Source organism: Suncus etruscus, chromosome 1 (genome assembly GCF_024139225.1).
Source record: "Suncus etruscus isolate mSunEtr1 chromosome 1, mSunEtr1.pri.cur, whole genome shotgun sequence".
Lineage (NCBI taxonomy): Eukaryota > Metazoa > Chordata > Mammalia > Eulipotyphla > Soricidae > Suncus > Suncus etruscus.
In genome coordinates this window covers 193,782,960-193,809,213 of record NC_064848.1, presented here as the reverse complement: position 1 = coordinate 193,809,213, position 26,254 = coordinate 193,782,960, and the positions used below count along the sequence as shown (strand labels likewise).

Here is a 26,254-nt window from a genome sequence, read left to right as displayed (position 1 = left end):
GGACGCCGGGATTCGAACCGATGACCTCCTGCATGAAAGGCAAACGCTTACCTCCCATGCTATCTCTCCGGCCCCCTTTCTTTCTTTCTTTCTTTTCTTTCTTCTTTCTTTCTTTCTTTCTTTCTTTCTTTCTTTCTTTCTTTCTTTTTCTTTCTTTCTTCTTTCTTTCTTTCTTTTCTTTCTTCTTTCTTTCTTTCTTTCTTTCTTTCTTTCTTTTTTTCTTTCTTCTTTCTTTCTTTCTTTCTTTCTTTCTTTTCTTCTTTCTTCTTTCTTCTTCTTTCTTTCTTCTTCTTTCTTTCTTTCTTTCTTCTTCTTTCTTCTTTCTTTCTTTCTTTCTTTCTTTCTTCCTTTCTTTCCTTCTCTTTCTTTCTTTCTTTCTTTCTTCTTTCTTTCTTTCTTTCTTCTTTCTCTTCTTTCTTTCTTTCTTTCTTTCTTTCTTTCTTTCTTTCTTTCTTTCTTTCTTTCTTTCTTTCTTTCTTTTTCTCCTTCCTCCTCCTTCCATCCTTCCCTTCCTCCCTTCTTCCTTCCTTTCATTTTTAAATAATTTTTATTGTGACCAACGTGAATTACTCTCAGGAGTGATTTCTAAGTGCAGAACAAAAAATATAGCCTATTGAAGGCCTATTGAAATCAGAGAGAAAAGCCATAGCCAGGAGTAGAAACAGTTCAGTCAGATTGCTACTCCAACTGCCTCTTCAAACTGCCAGACTCTCCAACCCAAGCTTCTTCTCTGGGGAGGGGGGTTATAGCCCCATCCAGCCAATAATACTTGATTAAGGTCTTAAAGGAGCAGGCCCCTTTAATGGTTGGTGCTGGACTGCTGCTGGCATAATACAGTAATGTAGGACAAGATACGCATAGAGATATACGAGCACATGCATACACGCACACATGGTGTCCTTTTATAGGAATATCAAGCTTCAGACTGTCAGCAGATTAGAGCAGAGAGCACAGGACAGAGAGAGAGAGAGAGAGAGAGAGAGAGAGAGAGAGAGAGAGAGAGAGAGAGAGAGAGAGAGAGAGAGAGGAGTCCTAGAGTTCTTCTAAGGTACCATTTCATTTCTGCACTGGTACCTTTGTTTTCACCTCTAAGTCAGCTCAAGCTGCTGATACTACAACCATGACCCCATAGACCAAAGTTCTCTAAGTTACCTCTCCAGGAATTGGGGGAGTGGGCAGCCAGACATGAAGCTGCCCATTCGTCCTTATTCACGGTGAATCCACATTGACCATGGGGCCGTGAAGCTCTGCTATGTGGCAGAATGCAAAAATCTCCCAAAGTAAATATCTCTTAGTGAGTTCTGCTCAGTGTCTGCCTTCATCACCTTATAAAATCCTGAGTAATGGGACACCTAGCTGAAGGAGAACAGGCTTTCAGTCAGCAGGTGCTCATGACGGGGCTTTCTTTAGACCTACATTTTCCTGGAGGTGTCTAATATGCTACTGCAGATGTTTTTAGGATGGCTCTTGAGGGCTGAAGACAGCATAGGGGTTTAAGAACTTGCCTTACATACAGCCTACATGGGATCGATTCTGGCACTCCATGTGGTTCTGAGCCATGCCAGGACTGAAAACCTGAGCACACAGCAAGGAGTAAGCTCTGAGCACTGCTGGGTATAAAACCACTCCTTCACTCCCCTCAAAAGAGAGATGGCTCTTTAGGATTTTTTTTTGTTTATTTTTATTGTTGAGCCATACCCAGCAGTGCTCATATACTCAGGAGACCATATGAGATGCCAACGATGGAACCTGGGTTGGACGCATACAAGGCAAATGTCCTCCCCACTGTACTATTGATCCAGCCCCATCTTAGAATATTTTTAAGTGTTTCAGGGATCAAACCCTAGACCTCACATATGTAATGCAAGTGTTCTTCCATAGTTTCAGCTGAGTCTCTGGATATTTTTTTTTCATGGAGAAGAATTAACTCAGAGAAAGGAAGGTAGGGAATGAAAAAATGGATGTAATCTGGGGCTTACCTGAGGAGAAAAGAAAAATAAAGCCAAGCTTGAAATTTGATCAAGACGTCTGGGTTTTAGGCCCTCACTGGGGCTCTCTGTCCTGTCATTTGGTCTCAATGTGTTAGGGGTTAAAATAGATAGCACCATAGATAGGGTGTTTGCTTTGCATGTAGCCAACCTGAGTTCCATCCCTGGCATTCCAGATGGTCTCCTGAGCACTGCTAGGGGTGATTCCTGCAGTAAAACTCTGAAAATAGCAGCTGAACCTTGAGCATCGTTAGATGTGACCCCAAGACCAAAACAAAAGAGAAAATATTTGGGCAGAGACATGACAGCACATAAGGTGCTTGCCTTGCATAGGCCAACCTGAATTTGATCCACAGTAACACATATGGTCCCCCTGTGCTGTTGTTTTGTGTTGTGCCTTCCCTTCCCCCCATATGGTACCTATGCCTTACGTAAGGAGTAAGCCTTGCACATTGCCAGGTATGGCCCCCAAATCAATAAAAGCAAAAAAATGTAATGATACCAAATGTATTTTAAAAAAGAGAAAATATGGAACCGGAGAGATAGCATGAAGGTAAGGCGTTTGCCTTTCATGCAGAAGGACGATGGTTCGAATCCCGGCATCCCACATGGTTCCCTATGCCTGCCAAGGGCTTTAACCTAGAAATGATTGAAATCAAGTAAGGAAGCCTCATGTACTGTTTTAGAAATTCACTCTCCACACTTCTATCTCTCCACCAAGTTTACCAAATCATAGAGGCTCAACAAATCGAGCATATACAAATCTACCACACTTCGCTGCAGCTGGACTCTGAAAATAGCAGCTGAAGCCACAAACCAAAGAACAGGCCTTTGTGAACAGAGTAAAAGAAGTTGTTTGTCTTGTGAGTCCTTTAAGCCACAGCTAGAACTCCCTACTACTACTAAAGCAATTTCTCCTCGTAGACACAGGAATCAATTCGAGCAAAGTATCATGGACTTAGTGCCTGGGACTTGCCTTCTCTTACCAAGTCTCCTTGGTCCGAACTTTGCAATCCGAGCCCAAGCGAGCAGGTACTTACCTGCTCCTATGAATGAAGTGGTGAGTGCATGGTACAGCTCAGCAGCATCTGTTGGCATTAACCAGGCTCAAGATGCAGCGGATCAAGCTGGGGGAGAAGAGATCTGCTCCAAGGATCTTCTGATCTGGGCACTATCTTCCAAAACAGGGTCACCACTCCAAAGGCTTAGGAGTGCCTTGTTCAGAGAAGCTGTCCCTCATTTTGCACACAGTGAACTCAGCCAAATCATAGCTATCCTTTTAAGAAACACTCCTCTGACACTCCAGTCTAAATGGCCCTATATCCTGTACAGTTTCTATGCAGTTTTGCACATGGAGCAAACTTCTCAGCCAACATAGCACTTTGATGCATTGAAGATCATCCAGAGAAATGCTTGGAGTTAGGCTCATAGTACAATAGGCCAGACGAATCATAAATTGTGATGTTCGATTGGAATCAAAGGTACTGATCTGCAAATGTCCAAGCCACCAAATTGTTTTCGAGCTATAAATCCTGAATGGCCCTGCCAACACTTCAGTATCTATTTTTATTTATTTTGGGGGGGGGTTTGGGTCACACTGACAATACTTGGGTTACTTCTGGCTCTTCACTCAGAAATTGCTCCTGGCAGGATTGGGGAACCATACGAGATGCCGGGATTCAAACCACCAACCTTCTGCATGTGAGGCAAACACCTTACCTCCATGCTATCAGGGGTTACTTCTGGCTACACGCTCAAAAATCGCTCCTGGCTTGGGGGACCATATGGGACACCAGGGGATCACACTGCGATCCGTCCTAGGTTAGCGCGTGCAAGAGAAAGGCCCTGCTGATTTCGCCACTGCTCCAGCCCCAACACCTCAGTATCTTTTTTTTTGGGGGGGGGTCACACCCGGCTTTGCTCAGGGGTTACTCCTGGCTCTATGCTCAGAAATCACTCCTGGCAAGCTCAGGGGACCAAATGGGATGCCGGGATTCAAACCGAAGACCTTCTGCATGAAAGGCAAACGCCTTACCTCCATGCTATCTCTTCGGCCCCAACACCTCAGTATCTTATAGTAGTGTCAACCCAATAACATCACAGGAACCCTGATGGGGAAGTTCCATAGGATGCTAACTGCCTCAGTGAGCCTAAACTGTAACACAGAAGGCTCAATTAGCACCAACCACGCCCAGTAAGTCCTCAGAGACTGACTTTAGTAACACTCTGGAGAGATAGAACAATCATTCAAGGTGACCTGTGTTGATCTAACTTTTGATAATTCCAGCTGCCTTTGTGTTGTAACAAGTAATATGAAGTAAATTTGCTTGTGCAGCATGGAGGCATGCTGGTGGTAATGGAGGTAATGGGTGAGAGTTTGGGGAGGTCATACTGGTAAAGAGAGGTCACCATGCTGGTGGGATTGAGTGTTTGAACATTTAATGCCTGAAATGACTGTATGATGAACAACTTAGTTAAACCATGGTGTCTGATAAAAATTATTATTATTATTTTTTGTTTTTTTTTTGGCCACACTTGGTGATGCTCAGAGGTTACTCCTGACTATGTGCTCAGAAATCGCTTTTGGCTTGGGGGACGCCAGATGGGACGCCAGGGATTGAACCTAGGTCTGTCCTGGGCAACTGCGTGCAAGGCAAATGCCTTATTGTTGTGCTATTGCTCTGCTCCCCCCTTTTTTAATAAAAATTATTTAAAAAATTAGGGACCAGCACAGCAATAGGGCATTTGCCTTGCATGCAGCCAATCCAGGACGGATGGTGTTTCAAATCCAAATGGTCCTCTATGCCTGCCAGGGGCAATTTCTGAGTACAGAGCCAGGAGTAACTCCTGAGCACCACTGGGTGTGACACCTCCCCACCAAAAAACCCCCCAAAATTATTTTTATTTTTTTGGTTTTTTGGGGGTCACACCAGGTGACAGGGGTTACTCCTGACTATGTGCTCAGAAATGCTCCTGGCTTGGGGACCATATGAGACTCTGGGAGATCGAGCCACTGTCCATCCTAGGTTATGATGTGCACGGCAAACGCCCTACTGCTTATGCCACTGCTCTGGTTCCCAAAAACTATTCTAAAAATTAAATTAAATTAAAAGATTAAAAAAAAAAACAACTAAGAAAAAGGTAATGATCTGAATGGAAAGTTCTCAATATCTATGTAAATGCAAAAACACAAATGTGTGTGTATGTGTGTGTGTGTGTGTCTATTCTGAGTAACAGCCACTGCAAACAAAACACTCAAGAGCAATGAGTACATTTAGTGTTCAATTCTTGGTTTCTATATCTTTCTCCACTAAAAGCAAACAGAAATCCTTGGGGGAAATGGCTGATTCAGACTGAGGCAGAGAAAGAACAAGATGAGCCTGGAACAACTTGTTCTTTTAAGTGCTCACAGAATAACAGGGACATATCAAAGGTCACAGAAGCAATACCAGGGATTCCCTCCTATTGGCAAGATCTGGGATCATATGAGAATCAAAATTAACATCCTAATGAATTATAATATTGACTAAAACAAATTTGAGTCTCTATTCAGTAAATGAATAGAGAAAAGAGAACTTTTTCCTTCAATGTCAACCAATCAATGAAGGATGGTGGGGTTCGGAAATGCTAAGTGGCTACCGTCATAATAATGAAAACAGCGATAGATGCTGAAAGGAAGGTGTAAAGTTTGATGAAGTATGAGCTATTTATAGTCTCAGAGCACAACAAAATTTCAATTAGTAACTTCCATGGAGAAACCCTACAGACACTATCACTCCAGGTGATGGTCATAGTAATATCACAAATAAGACCATTCAAAACCCCATGTGTGCTGAGAGAATGCAGGGAGAAGCAGAACGTCAGAGGACAGCCATGCCAAAAATGTACCATCTGAACCAAATCACACTAAAAGCACCAACAAACCAGTCTCAGAAGTAGCTGCAAAACTGCCTGTAATCTTCAAATCCAGGGCACAAACACAGGCTTGAAGGACTGCTGCAGACTGAAGACTCAGACGTGACTTCTAAATATAACACAATGCTACTGTCGTCACCGGGTTTCTGGGGTGATAATAGGAAGCTCTTGGGATCACAAAATCTCTGAATTTTCTGCTTCTGATGGACAAACGCATTTGGTGATACAGACTGTCCTTAGTTGTAGAAATTACACATTAAAATGGCAATATTTAAATTTGAATTAAATATTCAAACAATAAAATCCAGTGTCAGAAAACTCAAAGGAATGGAACTTAGACTGGCCACATACAAGGCAAGCACCCTACCCTAGTATATTGTTATCTGATACTAGTATCCTACTATCTGAAAATTCATGTTTTATTTTTATTTGTTTGTTTGTTTTGGGGCCACACCTAGCAATGCTCAGGGGTTATTCCTGGCTCTGCGCTCATAAATCGCTCCTGGTAGGCTCAGGGGACCATATGGGATGTTGGGAATCGAACCCAGGTCTGTCCCATTTTGGCTGAGTGCAAGGCAAATGCCCTACCACTGTGCTATCATTCTGGTCCCAAAATTCTTGCTTTAAATATGGTTCTTCAGCAGGCTGTTCTGGGGGGCTGGAGTGCTGGGGAGTACATATCAGCAGAGCAAGAGGTCAAATTTGCAGCCTCATGCATGCACTCTGGTCCTTTGAGCTGTCTCCCCAACCCCAAGAACGAAGGTTCTTTGCTGGGAACAAGGATGAACTCCGTTGAACACAGAGAATGTAGGAGACCCGAGGCTTAATTCTTGGCATTCTACACTTTATCTCCCTGATCTGGTAAAACAAATACTATTCTCATTTGAAGACAGAGATGTGGTTCTATGGTGGAGTGCACACCTCCTGTGTGAAGCTATAGATTTCACCAACACACATAAGAATCAAAGACAACACGTCATCACCTAACTGTGGGCCACCAAAAAGGAGAGGTTCAAAAAAGCTCATTCGTAGGGCATTTGCCTTGCATGCAGTTGACCCAGGTTCAATCTCTGGCACCAGAAACAGTTCACCAAGACCATCTGGACTGGAGTGATTCCTGAGCACAGAGCCAGGAGTAAACATACTTCCATGTGTGGCACCAAAATCCAAATTAAAAAAATAAGTAACTGGGGCCAGTGAGGTGGCGCTAGAGGTAAGGTATCTACTTGCAAGTGCTAGCCAAGGAAAGATCGCTACTGCGGTTCGATCCCCTGGCATCCCATATGGTCCCCCCAAGCCAGGGGCAATTCCTGAACGCTTAGCCAGGAGTAACCCCTGAGCATCAAACGGGTGTGGCCCGAAAAACCAAAAAAAAAAAAAAAAAAAAAAGTAACTAAGGTGGGAAACTACAGGGGTGTAAGTACTTGCCTGCATTTCACCAACTCTACTTAAGACCCTGGGCTATTTCTGGCTCTGTGCTCAGGACTCATGGTCTAGTGGTGCCTAGGGAACCCTACGTCAGGCAACAATTGAACCAGTGTCTCATTGCCTGTACTACCTCTCTGGTCCAACATGTTATTTTTGAAAACAGCCTCCCAAATTTTCTTTGTGGGGAGAAGGTCAGGAGAATATACCTTGTAGGCTCACTTTGGCAATGCTTGGGGCCTATGTTGTGTTGAGGACTAAATCAGGGTCATCTACATGCAAGGCAAACACCTTACCTCCATTCTCTTTGGCCTCTTAAAAATTTTTGAATGGTTACTATTTAACAAGATACACATCTTGATTTTTTTTTTTTTTTTTGTGCCACACCTGGTGATGCTCAGGGGTTACTCCTGGCTAGGTGCTCAATCGCTCCTGGCTTGGGGGACCATAGGGGAAGCACCGAGGTCTGTCCTAGGTCAGCTGCCTACAAGGCAAATGCCCTACCGCTTCAGCCCCACATCCTGCTATTCTTTATAGCAATACTGTTAACTCAGTACAAAATCAAAAGACAGGGGCCGGGCGGTGGCGCTCGAGGTAAGGTGCCTGCCTTACCTGCGCTAGCCTAGGAGACGGACCGTGGTTCGATCCCCCGGCGTCCCATATGGTCCCCCAAGCCAGGAGCGACTTCTGAGCGCATAGCCAGGAGTAACCCCTGAGCGTCACCGGGTGTGGCCCAAAACAAAAACAAAAACAAAACAAAACAAAAAACAAAATCAAAAGACAGAATTCTTCCCAACTTGCTCCTTGGCCAGAGGAGACCTTATTCATCCTTGTATGTGCCAATTACAAAAGCACAAGTAATTTAACCACCAAATAATTGAGTAACTCATAGTCAGATGGTACCTGATTATATTCTTTCTAATTTCCATGTATGATATTATTAAATGTTAACAGGATTGAAATACAAGTCGAGATCTCAAAATTATGAGAAAATGTATAGTCAAGTATTTCACAAATATAAAGTAGGATTTTCAGTTTTACGTTAAAAAAAAAGGGCGATGGTATTTTTCCTAGGTTCGGGTTCAATGTCTGAGCATTTGAACTGTTCAACATCAGAGGCCAACATCTGTGGCCGTATTTTTCAAGAGTCCCACGGAGCAGAGAACATGTCAGCAGCGGGTGTCGCTTAGCTGGTGCTGGATGGAAGAGGCCGTCGGTACTTGCACTGAATCCAGACCCGGTACATTGTCAGCTGCTTCCCTCGGTTCACCTGTAAGCGGCGATCCACCAGATTCTCCACCTTTTCCAATCCGGCAGTGGTAAAAAGCGTGTCCAGCTCATCTAGTTTGGGAAAGAAGAAGCTTCTGTATTTTCCACCAGGAAGAGCAATGCAGCTCCTACTTCCAATGTTAAATATGAACACCAGGGTCATTATTTGGGTGACAATAGCTGGGTCCTGAATTATGTTTGAAAAAAATCCATATTTAAGTGTGGGTTTGGTTTTTTTTTTTTTTTTTTGGTCTTGTTTGGGAGGGCTCCCTAGCAGTGCTCAAGGTCACACTCAGGCCCTCAATGTACCGTATGTTACACTACTTCTCTAAGCTCCCTCAATGGTAGCTCAACTCTCAAACCATCTGAGGGACAAGAGCAGCCTGAAAACTGTCCCCCTACCCCTGAAGGCACCCCCTTCTAATGGTCAGCTGATGAGAGCTTCACGGACAAGCTCTAAATAATTATATGTCAAAATTTACATATGAGTGTCCAAATATTACCTATGTATAATATGTATAAATATACACTTATGAGGGAGTAAAGGTTCTATTTGGAGGTACTAGAAGGGAGGGAGGAGGGTGGGGGAAAGTGAGAGAGAGAGAGATAGAAAGAGAGACAGAGAGAGAGACAGACAGAGAGAAAGACAGAGACAGAGATAGAGATAGAAACAGAGACAGACTGGAGTCATAGTATAGCAGGTAGGGAGTTTGCCTTGCACATGGCTTATCCGGATTAGATCTCCAGCACCCATATAGTCCTCAGGTTTATCCAAAGGCAGAGAGAGGCTCAGTACACAAGCCAGCATGAAAGTAGTAAAGTTCACATCTCAGGAGATGCAGGTGACATGTGCTTGGACACCATGTACCCAGGAAACACAAGTAATACAAAAAATAGTAAAAAACCTTTTTTTTTGGCCATAACTAGCTCTGTTCAAAGGACCATGTGGTGTTGGGGATCAAACCAGAGTCAGTGGTCTAAAAGAGCCTCAATTCCTAGTCTTTTCTTTCTATTGGTTTTAGAAGGATTATTGCTTTAAATAACGGCTTAAAAAAAGTGGTGCCCAACACTGAGACTAGTCATTCGTTTTTGTTGTTTGCTTTTTTTGGGGGGCAAACCTGGTGGTGCTGGGCTGACCCTGTCCCTCACACATGCAAAGCTGCACTCTAGCCCATGAGCCCTGGAGTAATTCTTTAGACATGGTGAGGGAGGAAGCCTGCAGTCAGGCAGAAAACAGGAGTAGTCTGAGTTAAACCTGAAGCCAGTGAGAAAAGAGTTCACCTACAGTTACTAATAAGCACAACTCAGTTTCCAGGGTAAAACAACCCTTGCAAGGTGCAATTTTGCACAACAGTCAGGTTTGCCAATTTGGACAAAGTGACTGTAGGGAAGAACAGAGAGCAAGACTGGGTAGTGAAAGTTTATGCAGGCTGAGGCTAGTGAAAGGTGATGGTACAGGTAGGCCGGAGCAGCCAGAGATTTCATTTCTGGAAGCTGAGAAAGATTCCATCTGGCATTTGGGGAAATATTAGAATAAAAAAGAATATTTTCATACCTTGTGTAAAGAAGTAAACTCTGGTGCCATCGCCTCTCACATAGAAATTTTCAGACAAACACTGACCTGTACAGGGATGTAGTTAAGAAAAAAAATGAGAAAAACTTAATGCCCTTCTTTGAACTTCACTGCCAATTAAATGTGTATAAAGGGATCAATCTCTCAGGCAGAGAACAGAATCATATCTTGGTTACAATGGTTATTTAGCAGAAATCTTCTATCAAGGAATGCTGAAACTTTAAACAGATAAACATGTCCAAGCTATAATCCACTGTAGAGTTCTGTTGTATGAAAAGATTCCCTCTCCGATGAATCGCACAGATTTTGAAGCAATACAGACAGGTTTCAAAAAATTTGATGCTGTCACCTCAAATTTATCACTCTGGTGATTGTCCTTCTGCATTTTTGGTGTCAGCAAACATGCTCATAAATAAAGATACCTATACTTGTCTTTGTTATGGACACTCATTGCTGCTAAAGTCACAGACTAGGGGGAGCCATTTTGACCCTTTGAAGGTCAAAAGTTTCATTCAACTTATTTTCCTCCAGTTACTATTGTACATAGGATCAAGTTAGGAAAAGATTATTTGTGGAGGCCAGAGTAAGTAGGGTGTATGTTTTGCCCTATATGATCTCCCAAGCACAGACTTGAACACAGACTCAGGAATAAGCCCTGAGTACTGCTAGGTATGGTTCCAAACCAAAAACAAAACAAGCAAACATAATAAGTGTGAAGTGTCTGGGGCTGGCGTGATAGCACAGCAGGGTTATGTTTGCTTTGCACATGGCCAACCTGGGTTCAATCCCCAGCATCCCATATGGTCCTGAGTACTGCCAGGAATTATACCTGAGTATAGAGCTAGAAGTAACACTGAGTGTTGATGGGTCTGACACAAAAACAAACAAAAAATATGAGGGTGGACACTAAAGAAATAGTATAGCAGATAAAGTTCTTGCTTGGTATATGGCTGACACATATTTGATTCTTGGCATCACACATGGTTTCCCAAGCTCTGCAAGGAGCAATCCTGAACACAGAGCCAAGAGTCAACCTTGAGCATCACACTAGGTGTACTCTCTGAACCCCTAAGTATTGGGAGGTGTGGGTGAGGGTGGGATAAGATCCTGGAGCTGAAACTCAGGGCTCACATATATATGCCTGTATTCCCTACTCAACACCTCCTGTTAATTTTTTTGTCTGGGCCATAGTCTGCAATGAACAGGAGTAACTCCTAGCTCTGCACTTAGGAATTACTTAAATGGTGATGCTTGAGACACTATATTGTTTTTTTTTTTTTTGGAGGGCCACACCCATTTGACACTCAGGGGTTACTCCTGGCTATGCTCTCAGAAATAGGAGTGGTGGCCCAAGCACTAAGATGTCTGCCTTGGGCCCGGAGAGGTAGCACAGCGGCGTTTGCCTTGCAAGCAGCCGATCCAGGACCAAAGGTGGTTGGTTCAAATCCCGGTGTCCCATATGGTCCCCCGTGCCTGCCAGGAGCTATTTCTGAGCAGACAGCCAGGAGTAACCCCTGAGCACTGCCGGGTGTGTCCCCCCGCTCCCCCCCCCCAAAAAAAAAAAGATGTCTGCCTTGCCTGCACTAGGCTAGGACTGACTACGGTTCAATCCCCCGGCTTCCCATATGTTTCCCCAAGCCAGGAGCAATTTCTGAGTGCATAGCGAGAAGTAACCCCTGAGTGTCACCGGGTGTGGGCCACCTGCAAAAACAAAAACAGAAATAGCTCCTGGCTTGGGGGGACCATATGGGATGCCGGGGGATCGAACTTCGGTCCATCCTAGGCTAGTGCTTGCAAGGCGGATGCCTTACTCTAGCGCCACCGCTCCAGACCTATATTGGTTTTTTGTTTTGGGGCCACACCTGGTGGCACTCAGAGGTTATTCCTGGCTCTGTACTCAGAAATCACTTGTAGCAGGGTTGGGGGAACATATGGGATACCAGTGATCAAACCTGAGTCTGTCCCATGTCACCCTTGTAATGTAAAAAGATTTTTATGTGGGCCCGGAGAGATAGCACAGCGGTGTTTGCCTTGCAAGCAGTCGATCTAGGACCTAAGGTGGTTGGTTCGAATCCCGGTGTCCCATATGGTCCCCTGTGCCTGCCAGGAGCTATTTCTGAGCAGACAGCCAGGAGTAACTCCTGAGCACCGCCGGGTGTGACCCAAAAACCAAAAACCAAAAAAAAAAAAAAAAAAAGATTTTTATGTAAAACCAGAGTCTTTTTAAGTTTCTTTTTTTGGTTTTTGGGCTACACCCGGTGACGCTCAGGGGTTACTCCTGGCTATGCGTTCAGAAATCGCTCCTGGCTTGGGGGACCATATGGGACACCGGGGGAATAGAACCGTCCTAGGTTAGTGCTTGCAAGGGACTCCTTACCACCTCTGCCACCATTCTGGCCCCTGATTTGTAAGTTTATTTATTTGTTTGTTTTTGGGTCACATCCTGTAGTGCTCAGGGGTTATTCCTGACTCTGCACCAGGAATTATTCCTGTCAGACTCAGGGGGCCATACGGTATGTTGAGGATCAAATCCAGGTATTGCATGCAATGCATGTCCCTACCTGATGTGAACACTGATTTGAATGTTTCCTCTTAGAGATATGAATACACATAAAACATATAAATAGATTCACTGTTCTGAACACAAGGGAAAATACTTTTTTTTCCCCACCCCAGGAAAATACTTTTTTATTTTTGGTTTTGATTTTTCGGGCCACACCCGTTTGATGCTCAGGGGTTACTCCTGGCTAAGTACTCAGAAACTGCCTCTGGCTTGGGGGGACCATATGGGATGCTGGGGGATCGAACTGCGGTCGCGATCTTTCCTTGGCTAGCACTTGCAAGGCAGACACCTTACCTCTAGTGCCACCTCGCCGGCCCCAAAATTATTAGTTTCTTTTTTTTTTGGCCACACTCATTTGATGCTCAGGGGTTACTCCTGGCTAAGTGCTCAGAAATTGCCCCTGGCTTGGGGGGACCATATGGGACGCTGGGGGATCAAACCGCAGTCCTTCCTTGGCTAGCGCTTGCAAGGCAGACACCTTACCTCTAGCACCACCTCGCTGGCCCCAAGGAAAATACTTTTAATAAAAAAAAAAAACAACTCCTGGGCCAGAGTGGTGATGCAGCAGTAGGGTGTTTGCCTTGCATGTGGCTGACCTAGGACGGACCATGGTTTGATTCCCAGCGTCCCAGATGGTCTCCCAAACCAGGAGCAATTTCTAAGCACAGAGCCAGGAATAACCCCTGAGTGTCACAGGGTGTGTGGCCCAAAACCAAACAAACAAAAAGAAACAATTCCTTTCTCCCCCTTACCATTTTGTTGTTACAATGACTGGGGTTTGTGTCACACTTAGTTGTGGCAGCAGGAGTAACAAGGGGCAAGGGTGATCCTTGGCATGTAGGGTGGTGCCAAGATCAAACAGTCTGTGACTGCATGGCATGTAGTTCTAGCACTGATCTCAGTCCTGGCCCTCTAAAAGTCTTTATTTAAACAAGATTTTTTTTTTTTTGGTTTTTGGGTCACATCCGGCGACACTCAGGGGTTACTCCTAGCTCTGTGCTTAGAAGTCAGTCCTGGCAGGCTCGGGGACCATATGAGATGTGGGGATTCAAACCAGGGTCTGTCCTGTGTTGGCTGCGTGCAAGGCAAATAGCCTTACTGCTGTGCTATTGCTCCAGCCCTAAAAAATTATTTTTAATTAAAAAATGTGTATGTGTATGTGCGCGTGCGCACACGCATGCGCGCATGCTCAGAAATAGCTCCTGGCAAGCACGGGGGACCATATGGCACACTGGGATTCAAACCAACTACCTTAGGTCCGCAAACACCGTTGTGCTATCTGTCCGGGCCCTGAATGCAAAATATTACATGCAAGGCAAGTGTTCTATCACCAAACTATATTCCTGACACCCCTCAGGTGTCAGGAGGTCTAGGACTCCTTAAAGTTATTCTCAGCCAAATGGGCTGGCATTTCCATGTGATAGCCTGAGGACGTGCTGCAACTTGGGATTACCTGGGGCCAACCTGGCAGTGCTTGAAGTCTCCAGGATTTTACTCAATGATGCTAGGTAGAACTCAGGGCCATTAGCATGTTTTATTTTTTTTTCCTGGCCACACCCGTTTGATGCTCAGGGGTTACTCCTGGCTAAGCGCTCAGAAATCGTCCCTGGCTTGGGAGGACCATATGGGACGTCGGGGGATTGAACTGTGGTCCTTCCTTGGCAGACACCTTACCTCTAGCGCCACCTCGACGGCCCCAGGGCCAGTAGCATGTAAGGTGTGTGCCTTGACACCTTACTATCTTTCTCAGCCCTAAATACCTCTTTTTTTTTTTTTTTTTGGTGGTTTTTGGGTCACACCCAGCAGTGCTCAGGGATTATTCCTGGCTCCAGGCTCAGAAATTGTTCCTGGCAGGCACGGGGGACCATATGGGACGCCGGGATTCGAACCGATGACCTCCTGCATGAAAGGCAAACACCTTACCTCCCATGCTATCTCTCCGGCCCTCTTTTTTTTTTTAAGGTTTCTTTTTTTGAAAAATTTTATTTATTGATTGGTTGGTTGTTGGGCCACGCCCAGAGGTGTTCAGGGGTCAGTCCTGGCTTTGCACTCAGAAATTGCTCCTCAAAGGCTGGGGGACTATTTGGGATGCTGGGAATCGAACCAGGTCCCTCCTGGTTGGCCACATGCAAGGCAAACGCCCTACCATGGTGCTATCTCTCCAGCCCCTAAAATACCTTTTTTAAAGCGAAGCTGAGCCATGTCATAGCGTCCATAGTCTCGCAGAAGCATCATCCCTCCAGGCTTCAGAAGCCTGCTCAGCCGGTTGATGGTGCTCTGCATCCTGCCGGGAAGCAAAGGATGAAAAGTCAGGGTTCCTGTTTGGTCCCTGGCACTGCATGGTTCACCAAACACTGTCAGGCACACGCACACCCCTACCCCCCACCCCAGCATACCAAAATACAAAAATAAAGCTCCTTTGCCCTAGAACATATCCAAACAGTCAGTGGACATTTTTGTTTGTTTGTTTATGGGCCACACCTGGTGACGCTCGGGGGTTACTCCTGGCTATGAGCTCAGAAATCACTCCTGGCTGGCTCGGGGGGGACCATATGGGATGCCGGGATTTGAACCTCGGTCTGTCCTAAGTTAGCCGTGTGCAAACATATGGCAAACATCCTACTGCTGCGCCACTACTCTTGCCCAGTCAGCTCTGACCCAGCAGCCCTGATCTCAGTTCTTTGCTCTGGCTTCGGGGAGAACAAGTGCACATGCCCAAACTTCTGTGGTGTCTGCTGCTGTTGACTCAGCCATCCTTCCTTTGGGCTCCCTGGACCACCTGATGTGGGACTCCAGCTGCCTCCTCTAGGAGCTCTAGGCCAGAACGTTTTCCACAGTCTCTAATGTCCATTTGTGAAATGCTGACTGGTGTCAAGAACTCACAATTTACAAGCTGACAGCAATATGCACATAAACACCGACAGACTGCAGGAGTTCTGTTTCATGTGTCAGTTTTTAAAATTTCAGGAGTATAAGTGCTACAGTATTTTTTTTTTTTTTTTTGGTGTTTTGGAACACACCCATTTGATGCTCAGGGGTTACTCCTGGCTAAGCACTAAGAAATTGCCCCCGGCTTGGAGGGACCATATGGGACGGCAGGGGATCGAACCGGGGTCCTTCCTTGGCTAGCGCTTGCAAGGCAGACACCTTACCTCTAGCGCTACCTCACCGGCCCCAGTATATGTGCTACAAATACAACAGAAAACACTTGAAAGTCTACCCAAGAAATGAATAGATTTACTTCAGTCACCTTAATGCTTTTAAAGTCAGTCTACCATTTAAACTTCTATAATTACTAATGTTTAGAACCAGCCCAGATGTTCGGTGGGTGATTCTGCCCTACTTATTTGTGATTTTTTGGGTTTTGACTCACACCCAGAGATGTTCAGGGCTGACTCCTGGCTTTGTACTCAGGAACCACTCCTAGAGGAAATTGGGAAACCATATATGGGATGTGGAGGATCAAACCTAGGTCAGCTGTGTGCAAGGCACGTTCCTTCCCACTATACTGTCTCCCAACTCTCTTGCTTTATTTAATCACCTGACAGTGTTTTTCAGGTTAAACTCGGGCTTCCTGTCTGCAAAGCAAGCACCAAGCACTGTATCCCAGCTCCTCGGTTTCTTCAATGTCATCTATGCATAACGGGGGCCTAGAGAAGAGCAAGCACCGCTTGAGCTTCTGACTGTTTCCTCAGGCTTGTATTTCATGAGGACAATGGGGTGCTTTTATTTTATAAGGCTTTACAACCTTTTTTTTGGGGGGGGTATGTAGGGATCCCTCCTGACAAGGCTTGGGGTGCATGGGCCTAGGTGGATGCATGCAAGGCAAGCACCTTACACTCTATACTATCTGTCTGTCTGAACCCTGTACTGAAATCTTAAAAGAATCTAAACATCATCAGGGGCTGGAGAGATAGCACAGCAGGAAGGGTGTTTGCCTTGTACAGGGCTGACCAGGGTTCAATCCTCGGCATACCACATGGTCCCCCGAGTCTGCCAGTATTAATTTCTGAGCCAGGTATAACTCCTAAGCAAAAGTGAATGTGGCCCAAAAACCTAGAGAAAAATAAATCTAAACATCAGGGGCTGAAGAGATAGTACAGTGGGAGGGAGTTTGCCTTGCATGTGAATGACCCAGGTTTGATCCCCAGCATCCTATATGGCTCCCTGGGCTTGCCAGGAGTGATTTCTGAGTGCAGAGCAAAGAATAACCTCTAATGGGGCCGGAGAGATAGCATGGAGGTAAGGCGTTTGCCTTTCATGCAGGAGGTCATTGGTTCGAATCCCGGCGCCCCATATGGTCCCCTGTGCCTGCCAGGAGCAATTTCTGAGCCTGGAGCCAGGAATAACCCCTGAGCACTGCCGGGTGTGACCCAAAAACCAAAAAAAAAAAAAAAAAAAAGAATAACCTCTAAGAACTATCAGATGTGGACCCCTCTCAAAAAAAAAGAATCTAAACATCAGAGAACTACTCTGCTGTGTCTTCACTTCATAATAAACTGGTTTACTCTAAGTATTTAAAAGTGTTTAGTTATCGAGATAACTAAAAGGAAGGAACAAAAGCTTTGCATTTGGGATTCCCAAATTTGATCGCTGGGCTAGCATTGTATGATCTCCACATACATGAGGCTGGCAGTCATGTGTGTCCCAAAAACACTAATGGGGAAGTTATCTAGTAAGAGCGGGAGACACAGTTGTAGAACAAGTTATAGAGTTATCAATGGGACATTTGGTTGTTTTGTTTGGAGATCATGTCCAGCTGTGCTCAGGGCTTACTGCTGGTGGGCTCAGAGAACCATATAGGTTGCCAAGGATTGAGCCCACATTAGCTGCGCGCAAGGTATTTTACTACCATTGCTTAGGCCCCAATAGAGAATTTTTCGGGCCTGAAAGATAGCACAGCAATAAGGCATTTGTCTTGCACGTGGCTGACCTGGGACAGACCCAAGTTTGATCCCTGGATCCCATATGGTCCCCCAAGCCTGCCAGGAGCGATTTCTGAGCAGACAGGAGTAACCCTTGAGTGCCGCTGGGCTTGGGTTCCCCCTCTAAAAAAAAAAAAGAAAAATAGGGAATTTCTTTACACACCCACTACAAAGACTGCTCTCCTCCAAAAGAACTTAAGTCACACAATAAAAGTCTATAGTCAACAGTTTAAAAGCTAAATCATTAAGTAAGAATAACAAAACTGAAATAGAAGTTAGGCTTCAAAAGGCCATGAGCACCACCAGGTATGGGCTTGCCCACCCCTTCTGAAAAAAAAAAAAAAAAAAAAAAAGAAGGCTCCAAGAGTTTTAGCGAATGAGTGTTCACCTCACTTTGGAGATAGTGCCTTCTTCCTACCTATGCTGACAGAACAAAACCCTTTTTAACTAGGGCCCTAGGTGACCCCTAAGTCAAACTCTCAGATCAAGGCATCGTTTTTATTCCAGTCCTGATGAAGGAACGTAAGACTTACTTGTCTGGAACAACTGCTGAAAGAACAAAGATGAGGACAACAACATCAAGACTGTTGCTGGGCATGGGGTAACTCTTCTCTTCATCACACAGATCATGGACAAAGGCAAAGCACCGGGAAGGATCATATGCTGGATTTGTCTATAGTTGAAAGAGACACACAGGTTGAAAAAGTTCACCTCGCCTCAAGAAAAGCTCATTTTTTTTAAATCACGTAATTGCTTCCACACATTTCTCATCATTTTAGCACAAATTCCTGCTCCACATCCAATTCCGGTTTCTTAACTGCACCTAATGATACTCAGGAATTACTCCTGGCAGTGCTCGGGGGGGGGGGGGGGCCCAACAAGGTGTGAGGCGTGGACTTTGGGTCAAGAGTGTGCAAGGCAAGCATCCTACTATCATTTAGGCCCTGAAGTTTTTATATTTTGTGGAATATGGGTTGGAAGTTGTGCCATGCCTGATGGTCCTCAGGGCTTATTGTCGCTCTGTGCTCAGTATTACTCCTGGCTAGGCTCAGAACATATGTAGTACTTGAATTGGGGTCAAACTACATGAAAGGCAAGTGTCTTACCCTCTGTACTATCTCCAGTGATTTTCTGATGTTTTCGGTGTTTTTTTAAAAAAAAAAAAATCTATTTTGATGTTCAAACTGTGGGCCAGCTCCTCAAACTCAGTCTTTTCTCATCTTTTCTTAAATGAGATATAAACCCAGCCGTGAAAGATTATGAGTACATGGGCCTACGCAGCAGAAAGCTGGCCATCTTGGAAGGAGAGCATGGGCCAAGCCCCATCCTACCAAAGCCACATTTGCTGCCTGCCTCCATCACCCAGACTCACTGTTTCCCCCGATGGCCCTGCTTCACACTGACCCTCTATGATTCCATCCGGGGACACCACTCTGACCACACTTCAGGAATGCTGGTTTGGGGGCTGATATAACCAGGGCTTTTTGGAGCAGTGCAGGCAAAACACCCCTTCAGGAGGCCTGTTAGCTGAGTAGATGCCCCTTAGTTGTAGTATCAGTAATAGTGTTTCGAATTTCTGGACAACTTCATTTGTTTAATACTGTCACTACTAAAGGAACACCTCAATGTAACAGAATGGATAGCTAATAACAAGAGCTTGCTTACTAAACCTTCTGCCATTGTATTAATGACTTTATTGGAGATACAATAATTTTCACAAAATGTTCTTGCTATTGTACTTTTTCTTTTTTCCTTCTTCTTTCTTCTCTTCCATGTTCTATCTTTTTCAATAACTTTTCTTTCACTTATCTGGCTGACCTAAGTTAGATCCCTCAAGATGTTGCACTTACCTGGACTAGCTCCACAGCTGTGGAAGAGAAATCACAACAGTAAACGAAGAGTCTTGGGTCACTGAATTAGGCAGGAAAACAGCACAAAGATTACAAATAGAATGAACAATTTTTATTCTTCTTCCTGTGGGATAATAGAAATATAATACGGCAGCATCCCATTCATCAAAAAACCCACATCTATTGCCGCACACATTTCATTTTGGCTTCATTTTTATTTACATCCTCTTTAAAATTTTTTGTTTTTGTTTTTGTTTTTGGGCCACACCCGGCAGTGCTCAGGGGTTACTCCTGGCTGTCTGCTCAGAAATAGCTCCTGGCAGGCACGGGGGACCATATGGGACACCGGGATTCGAACCAACCACCTTTGGTCCTGGATATGCTACTTGCAAGGCAAATGCCGCTGTGCTATCTCTCCGGGCCCATCTTTAAAATTTTTTTTGTGTGTGGTGTTACGATAAAATCCAGGGATACATGCTTGAAAGTAAGTACTCTATATAACTGAATTATCTACTGGGCCACAACTGATACCATTTCAGATCCTATGAATAAAGCCTGTTTTCCTTTTGGTGCTTTTTTACTTACAAGAACATGAACATCACAAGAACATGTAAGAGGGCTATAAAGACTATAAGTGGTATAGTACTATATTAATTAGATCAATTTTCAAAAATGTTTTGGACCTAGAATTTATGGAAGGAGAGATGCTGGTAGAAACGCAAGTTCTGGAAGGCACAGAAAATGATATTGTATAGGATTCACAACAGTAGAAAGTCAATGTCAATTCTATTTTTCTTATTTACATGAACAAGTTTTTCCTATAAGTCACTGAATGCGCTTACAATTATCTCATCATGCATCTCCCTACTATAATGATAGTGGTGCTAAGAATAAAACAATCATTTTTCCTTACTGTAAGCTACTATAGCTTATCAAAATCCAATTTTTTTAAGTTTAAAATGTTTATTGTAGTTCAGGTAACATGATTACAATATTAGCATTAATGGTTGTTTTTTCGGTGATGTCAGGGGTTACTCCTGGCTATGCATTCAGAAATCACTCCTGGCTTGGGGGATCATATGGGACGCTGGGGATCGAACCGAGGTCCATCCTAGGCTAGCGCTGGCAAGGCAGATGCCTTACCGCTTCGCGCCATCACTCCAGCCCATTTATGGTTGTATTGATGAACAAAGCAACTGCACCTTCACCACCATCTAATCTCCTATTTCAAGTTTCTAATAACCACTATTAATTGTATTAATAAGTATGTTTTGTTTTTTGGGTCACACCCATTTATCTATAAGTATGCTCCAGTGGTGGTCAGGAAAGCACGTGGCACTGGGAATCAAATCCAGGGCTTTATGCATTCAAGGCAAGAGTTTTCATACACATCACCAGTCCTATAGCAGGAGTTTGTGAAAATTTTACAAATACTTACTTGTTGGTTTGCAAGATCGGAAAGACTGTGTTTCCCACACCACAACCAACCTGAAGACAGAGACAAAGTATTAACTTTACAATTTTCCAAAGAATTAATTCCTTGATACTAGGCAACAAGGTAATGTTTAATGACAGAATTAGGGAAAGAAGAGTGACCAGAGCTAAGCAATCTCCTTGATTTCCCCCGACCTTGATCTCAGGAACCCTTTAAAAAGGGTTGGGAGGAACAGCCAAGAAGATACCTCAGAGGCTAGCAAATGCCCAAGACTGAACACTGTACAGAGCACTGTGGGAAGTGAATTCCCCACTAAAATCAATGAGGTGGAAGTAACTCCCAAGCAACACTGGATATAGTCTGGTGTAAAAATAAAATAAAGTGGGGGAGAAAAAAAAAAAAGCAAAGCCCCCAAAAGGTGATGAAATTCTTGTCTTTTTCTAAATATTTTCTTTTTGTTTTGATTTTTGGGCCATATTTGGTGGTGCTCAGGGCCCTCCTCCTGGCCCTGCTTAGGACTCCTGCAGAACATACTCTCATCCTTTGAGCTGTATCTCAATGGCTTTAGATAGAATGTTTTCCCTCATAGCTCCACTATAACCTTACTAGAGAAACACTTCATCAGTCTGGAAAACTGATGAAAAGGGATCATGACAACACCAATTAGTAACAGTGACTATTTATTACAGGCTTACAATGTGCTGAAACTATAGTGCTCCATTTTATAGGCATGATCTTAATCCTCATAACCCCTGGGGGCAGAGAGGGAGACAGAAGTCCTATTTTGCTTTGGAAAAGGGACAAAGTTATTCTAAAAGACTCAATCAAAAGGTTAACCAGTTTCTAGTGGTATATGTAGTAACTTTTAGTAAATGTGAGTTAAAGCTCCACCCATTTTCCAGATCAATCTAGTCTCTGGAACATCATATAATAGAAGAATTCTCTCAAATCTCAGACAAGGTACCAATCCAGTTAACTGAGAAACCGAAGAAACAAATAATTTTATCATCTGACTCCTTGCAGATAGTTGATATAGCACCTTTCAACCCAACATGTTCATCAAGTTCAACACAACATCTGCATCTCAGATGATGTTTAACTCAACTAGTGAGTACTGGATTTGATCCAGGCCATTGTATTCACTCAAAAATGGAGGTTACTCCCAGGTTAAAACATGGGTTAAATCAGCATTTTTGAACCACTGTGCCGCGGCACACTAGTGTACCATGAGATACTGTCTGGTGTGCCAGAGAAAAATTCCAATTTCATCTGTAACATGCGACTCTGGCTCACAAATAGACCAATCATTAGATTATTTCATAATAAAGTAATTATAAAATAATTTGTGTTTGATTCCTATTCAAGAGAATTACTTTATATATAGTCAATATAGGCACAGAGTTAAATTTTTTTAACATTTTCTAATGGTGGTGTGCCCCATGATTATTTTCATGAAAAAAAGTGTGCCTTTGCACAAAAAGGTTGAAAAACACTGGGTTAATTCATGTCAGCTTCATCACACAGAAGTTACTCCAGTGTCCAGCCTCTCTCTGCCAGTGTACAATGGGACATCAGTTACCCCACGTTGACGATAATGAAGAGATTACCTCAAGTATTCGGTAGGTGGCTGAGGACCCAGGAAATTCTTCAGCACAGATTTCCAGATCATTGAATTTCTGAATTACATTCTTCTCCACAGGAGATATTTTATGTCCAAAACTGTTTGAAGAACACCCATGCTGTTCTTCTACTAAATCAGATTCATCCACACTACTTTTATGTTCAGATGTTTCTGGTTTCTTATTCTCTGGTAGCAAATCCTTCATGTGACTTTGGTCTTGATGAGGAGCCAGCTCAGGGAATTCAGTAAAAAGCCAATGTCTATCCTTGAAAAATCCATTTTCGTGGATTTTGTAAAAGTCATTCCAGTATTTGTGGGCGTTAATCTCATAATCAGCTGAAAATATTAAAAGAACAAATTTTAAAAACCACTTCTCAACATTTGTTTTTCTTTTTCTTTTTTTTTTTTTTTTTTTTTTTTTTGTTTTTGGGTCACACCTGGTGGTGCTCAGGGGTTACTCCTGGCTGTTTGCTCAGAAATAGCTCCTGGCAGGCACGGGGGACCATATAGGACACCGGGATTCAAACCAACCACCTTTGGTCCTGGATCGGCTGCTTGCAAGGCAAACACAACTGTGCTATCTCTCCGGGCCCCAGGGGCAATTTCTGAGTGCTTAGCCAGGAGTAACCCCTGAGCATCAAACGGGTGTGGTCCAAAAAACCAAAAAACCAAAAAAAAAAAAGAAATATAGACAGGTCACCTGTGGACAGGGCCAGTGCCCTATCCATTGTACTGTAACTCCAGCCTCAACATCATATTTGTATCTCTGTTACCACTTTCACAAGTACCATTTTATACTAAATTATCATGAAGTGGATGGAGGCATTTCTGAAGTCATAGTCCTACCACTAGTCATAGTCATTATAGTTGAATTCTCTGTAATTCCTTCCTTTCAGAGTGCAACTTCTGCCAGCAAATCAGTCAATCACTCTACCACATTTTGGAGCCTTAACTATTAGGAAAAAATTCAAATCTGTTTCTAGCTAAAGTCAACTATTTTTGTTTTGGGGTTATGCCCGGAGATACTCAGGAGTTACTTGGGGCTCTGCACTCAGGAATTACCGGTACTCCGGGCAGTGCTGGAGGGATCACACAGATCAAATCTGGGTCAGCCATGGGCAAGGCAAACATCCTACCCACTGTACTATCTCTCTGCCCCTATCATTTTGTTTCTTGTGTAACACTTGGAGGTACTCAGGGCATACTTCTGGCTCTGTGCTCAAAGATCACTCCTGATTAAGAGGGAGGGTTTCTCTGGAGATCTTAGCAGATGCCAAGGAATGAACCTAAGAAATGCATGGAAGGCAAATGCTCTTCCTACTGTGTTATTTTTCTGGCCTGGGGTTCATGTGTTTCTGAGACCATACAGCAAACTCTTGGATATCAATGCACTTAGCTCCCCCCACCCCTAAATCGCCATCACCAGCTAAATTGCTTCAGGTTCTTCAACTTTTCCTCCTAAAAAGTCAAAGGTTACTACACAGTGTGTTGTCCTTAAAAACGTTCCTCTAAGGTCCCACCTTGCTTCTCCGGGCACACTCGCTGGGCACTGTTCTCCCGGACTTTCTCCTCCGCCGCTGCGGCCTGTTCTTCCGACCATGCCACATTGTCCCTGGGAAAACCAAACGGGGAACTTAGGGGGTCTCACATTCTCGCACCGGCGCGGGAAGGGTCACAACTATGGGAGGGGACGCCTGGGTGGACAGAGGGACTTGGGTCCGCGGGACAGATGGGAGCATCCGACCGGGCGAGGGGCTGGGCGGTTACCAGGCATTGTGGTGGAAAACGTGCGCTGGATCGCTCAGGAACCGGTTCCCGAATTGCTGCCTCTTTCTAATGCCAGCGATAGGCTCCCCTTCTGTGCAGGAGGCGGCCATGACACCGGAAGCGGAAGTGCCACCTGTCATTGGGTGGTACTTCCGGTGCGGCCACACCCCTCCCGGAAGTAGCTGGGACAGGGCGGGAAAAGATGGAGGCGGGCCTGTCCCAGAGTTCCTGTCTGGTCCCTCCACCCAACCAACCCCTGAAAACCTCTGATTTTTTTAAAATTAATTTTTATTGTGGCCGAAGTGAATTACAAATATTTCACAGTAATATTCAAGGTTCATAGTGACTTTAATAAATCAAGGGCATTCCCATCACCAGTGTTGTCTTCCATCCATTCCTGTTCCCAGTATGCATCCCATATCTCCCTCTTTTACCCCCCAGAATTCTAGTGTAACTGGTCCCCACTTGTAGAGCTTGCTGTGGATTATTTGGGTTTGATTTAACCCCTGATTTTTGTGCAGGGAGTTAACCCTGCGAATTCCTGGGTATGGTCCAAAGACAAACAAACAAAATGGAGAAGCTAGAAGAAAGCCTAAACTGTGAACTTAATGTTAATTGATACAATCTTGGCAGCTGCAGCATTCCCCCAATGCAAAAACAACCCAAATGTTCTACTGCAGATAAATGGACGAAGAAGTTGTGGAATACATACACAATTGAATGCCATGCAGCTATAAGAAAAGATGAGTATGTGTAGAAATGATATATGGGTTGAAATGATATATGATAGATAAAACTACTTTTACCACTATTATAAACCACAATACCTTAATATATATTAAAAGCACCGGGAATACTTTGGTAATACTTCCAAAGAGGGGTGCCCACCACTGGAGATGGATTGGATAAATGAGGAGTTTAAGTTGTGCAGCACTAAGCACACTGGTAACCAGGAATTGTTCTTTTATTAAAGATTCTTCCCATGGGTGAAAGAAACTAAGTAGAGACTCTATCTTTCCCACCAAAGAAATAGAAACAAATAAGCTCTAAAATAAGCCTTTTCTCTAATAACAAATAAAAAAATACACAAGCAAATTTAAAAGATAAGATAGTAAAGAAGACAAAATGCATTTGAAACTTTCATGATTTTTTTGAAACATTTTAAGCAAAACTTTTTTCCAAAAAAGCCCTACAAGTTTTTCTATCATTTTTCAAGGTCAGCTATTTGCAGATATGGTGCTTGATTTACATATATTATTGGCCTCTTACACTACCATGGGATTTCTGCCTCTTTATCACAAAAAAAAGTTGTTTATGCTTCTAATCAACAGTCCAATAGCAGATTCTTTTTCTCATTTCTCATATCTCAAAACCAGGGCCTTCAACTGCACAAAGTATTACCACTGATCAACATCACCAGCCTCATTGCATCTTTCTTTTTCTTTTCTTTCTTTCTTTCTTTCTTTCTTTCTTTCTTTCTTTCTTTCTTTCTTTCTTTCTTTCTTTCTTTCTTTCTTTCTTTCTTTCTTTCTTTCTTTCTTTTCTTCTTTCTTTCTTTTCTTTCTTTCTTTCTTTCTTTCTTTCTTTCTTTCTTCTCTTTCTTTCTTTCTCTTTCTTTCTTCTTTCTCTTTCTTTTTCTTCCTTTCTTTCTTTCTTTTTTCTCTTTTTTTTCTTTCTTTCTTTCTTTCTTTCTCTCTTTCTTTCTCTCTCTTTCTTTCTTTCCCTTTCTTTTTCTTTCTCTTTTGCTCATTCTTCCTTCTTCCTTCCTTTCTTTTTCTTCCTTCCTTCTTCCTTCCTTTCTTCTTTCTTTCTTTCCTTATTTCTTTTCTTTTCTTCCTTCTTTTTCCTTCCTTCCTTCCTTCATGTTTTTTCTTTCTTCTCCTCTTTCCCTCTTCCTCCTCCTCTTCCTACTCCTCCTTCTCT

At 43.7% G+C, this 26,254-nt stretch overlaps 1 protein-coding gene across 1 annotated transcript; it reads right to left on the bottom strand.

Annotated features, from left to right (window-relative positions):
- Positions 1–8,323: 8,323 nt before the first annotated feature.
- Positions 8,324–24,441, bottom strand: METTL2A (methyltransferase 2A, methylcytidine). Its single transcript, XM_049780515.1, has 9 exons — positions 24,332–24,441; positions 24,085–24,176; positions 22,551–22,900; positions 20,947–20,996; positions 19,509–19,569; positions 18,192–18,331; positions 14,911–15,017; positions 10,153–10,218; positions 8,324–8,669 (listed from the first exon to the last, which is right to left on the bottom strand). Exons 1-9 carry the CDS (start codon positions 24,439–24,441, stop codon positions 8,515–8,517), a joined length of 1,131 nt encoding a protein of 376 aa, XP_049636472.1. The 3' UTR covers positions 8,324–8,514.
- Positions 24,442–26,254: the final 1,813 nt, after the last annotated feature.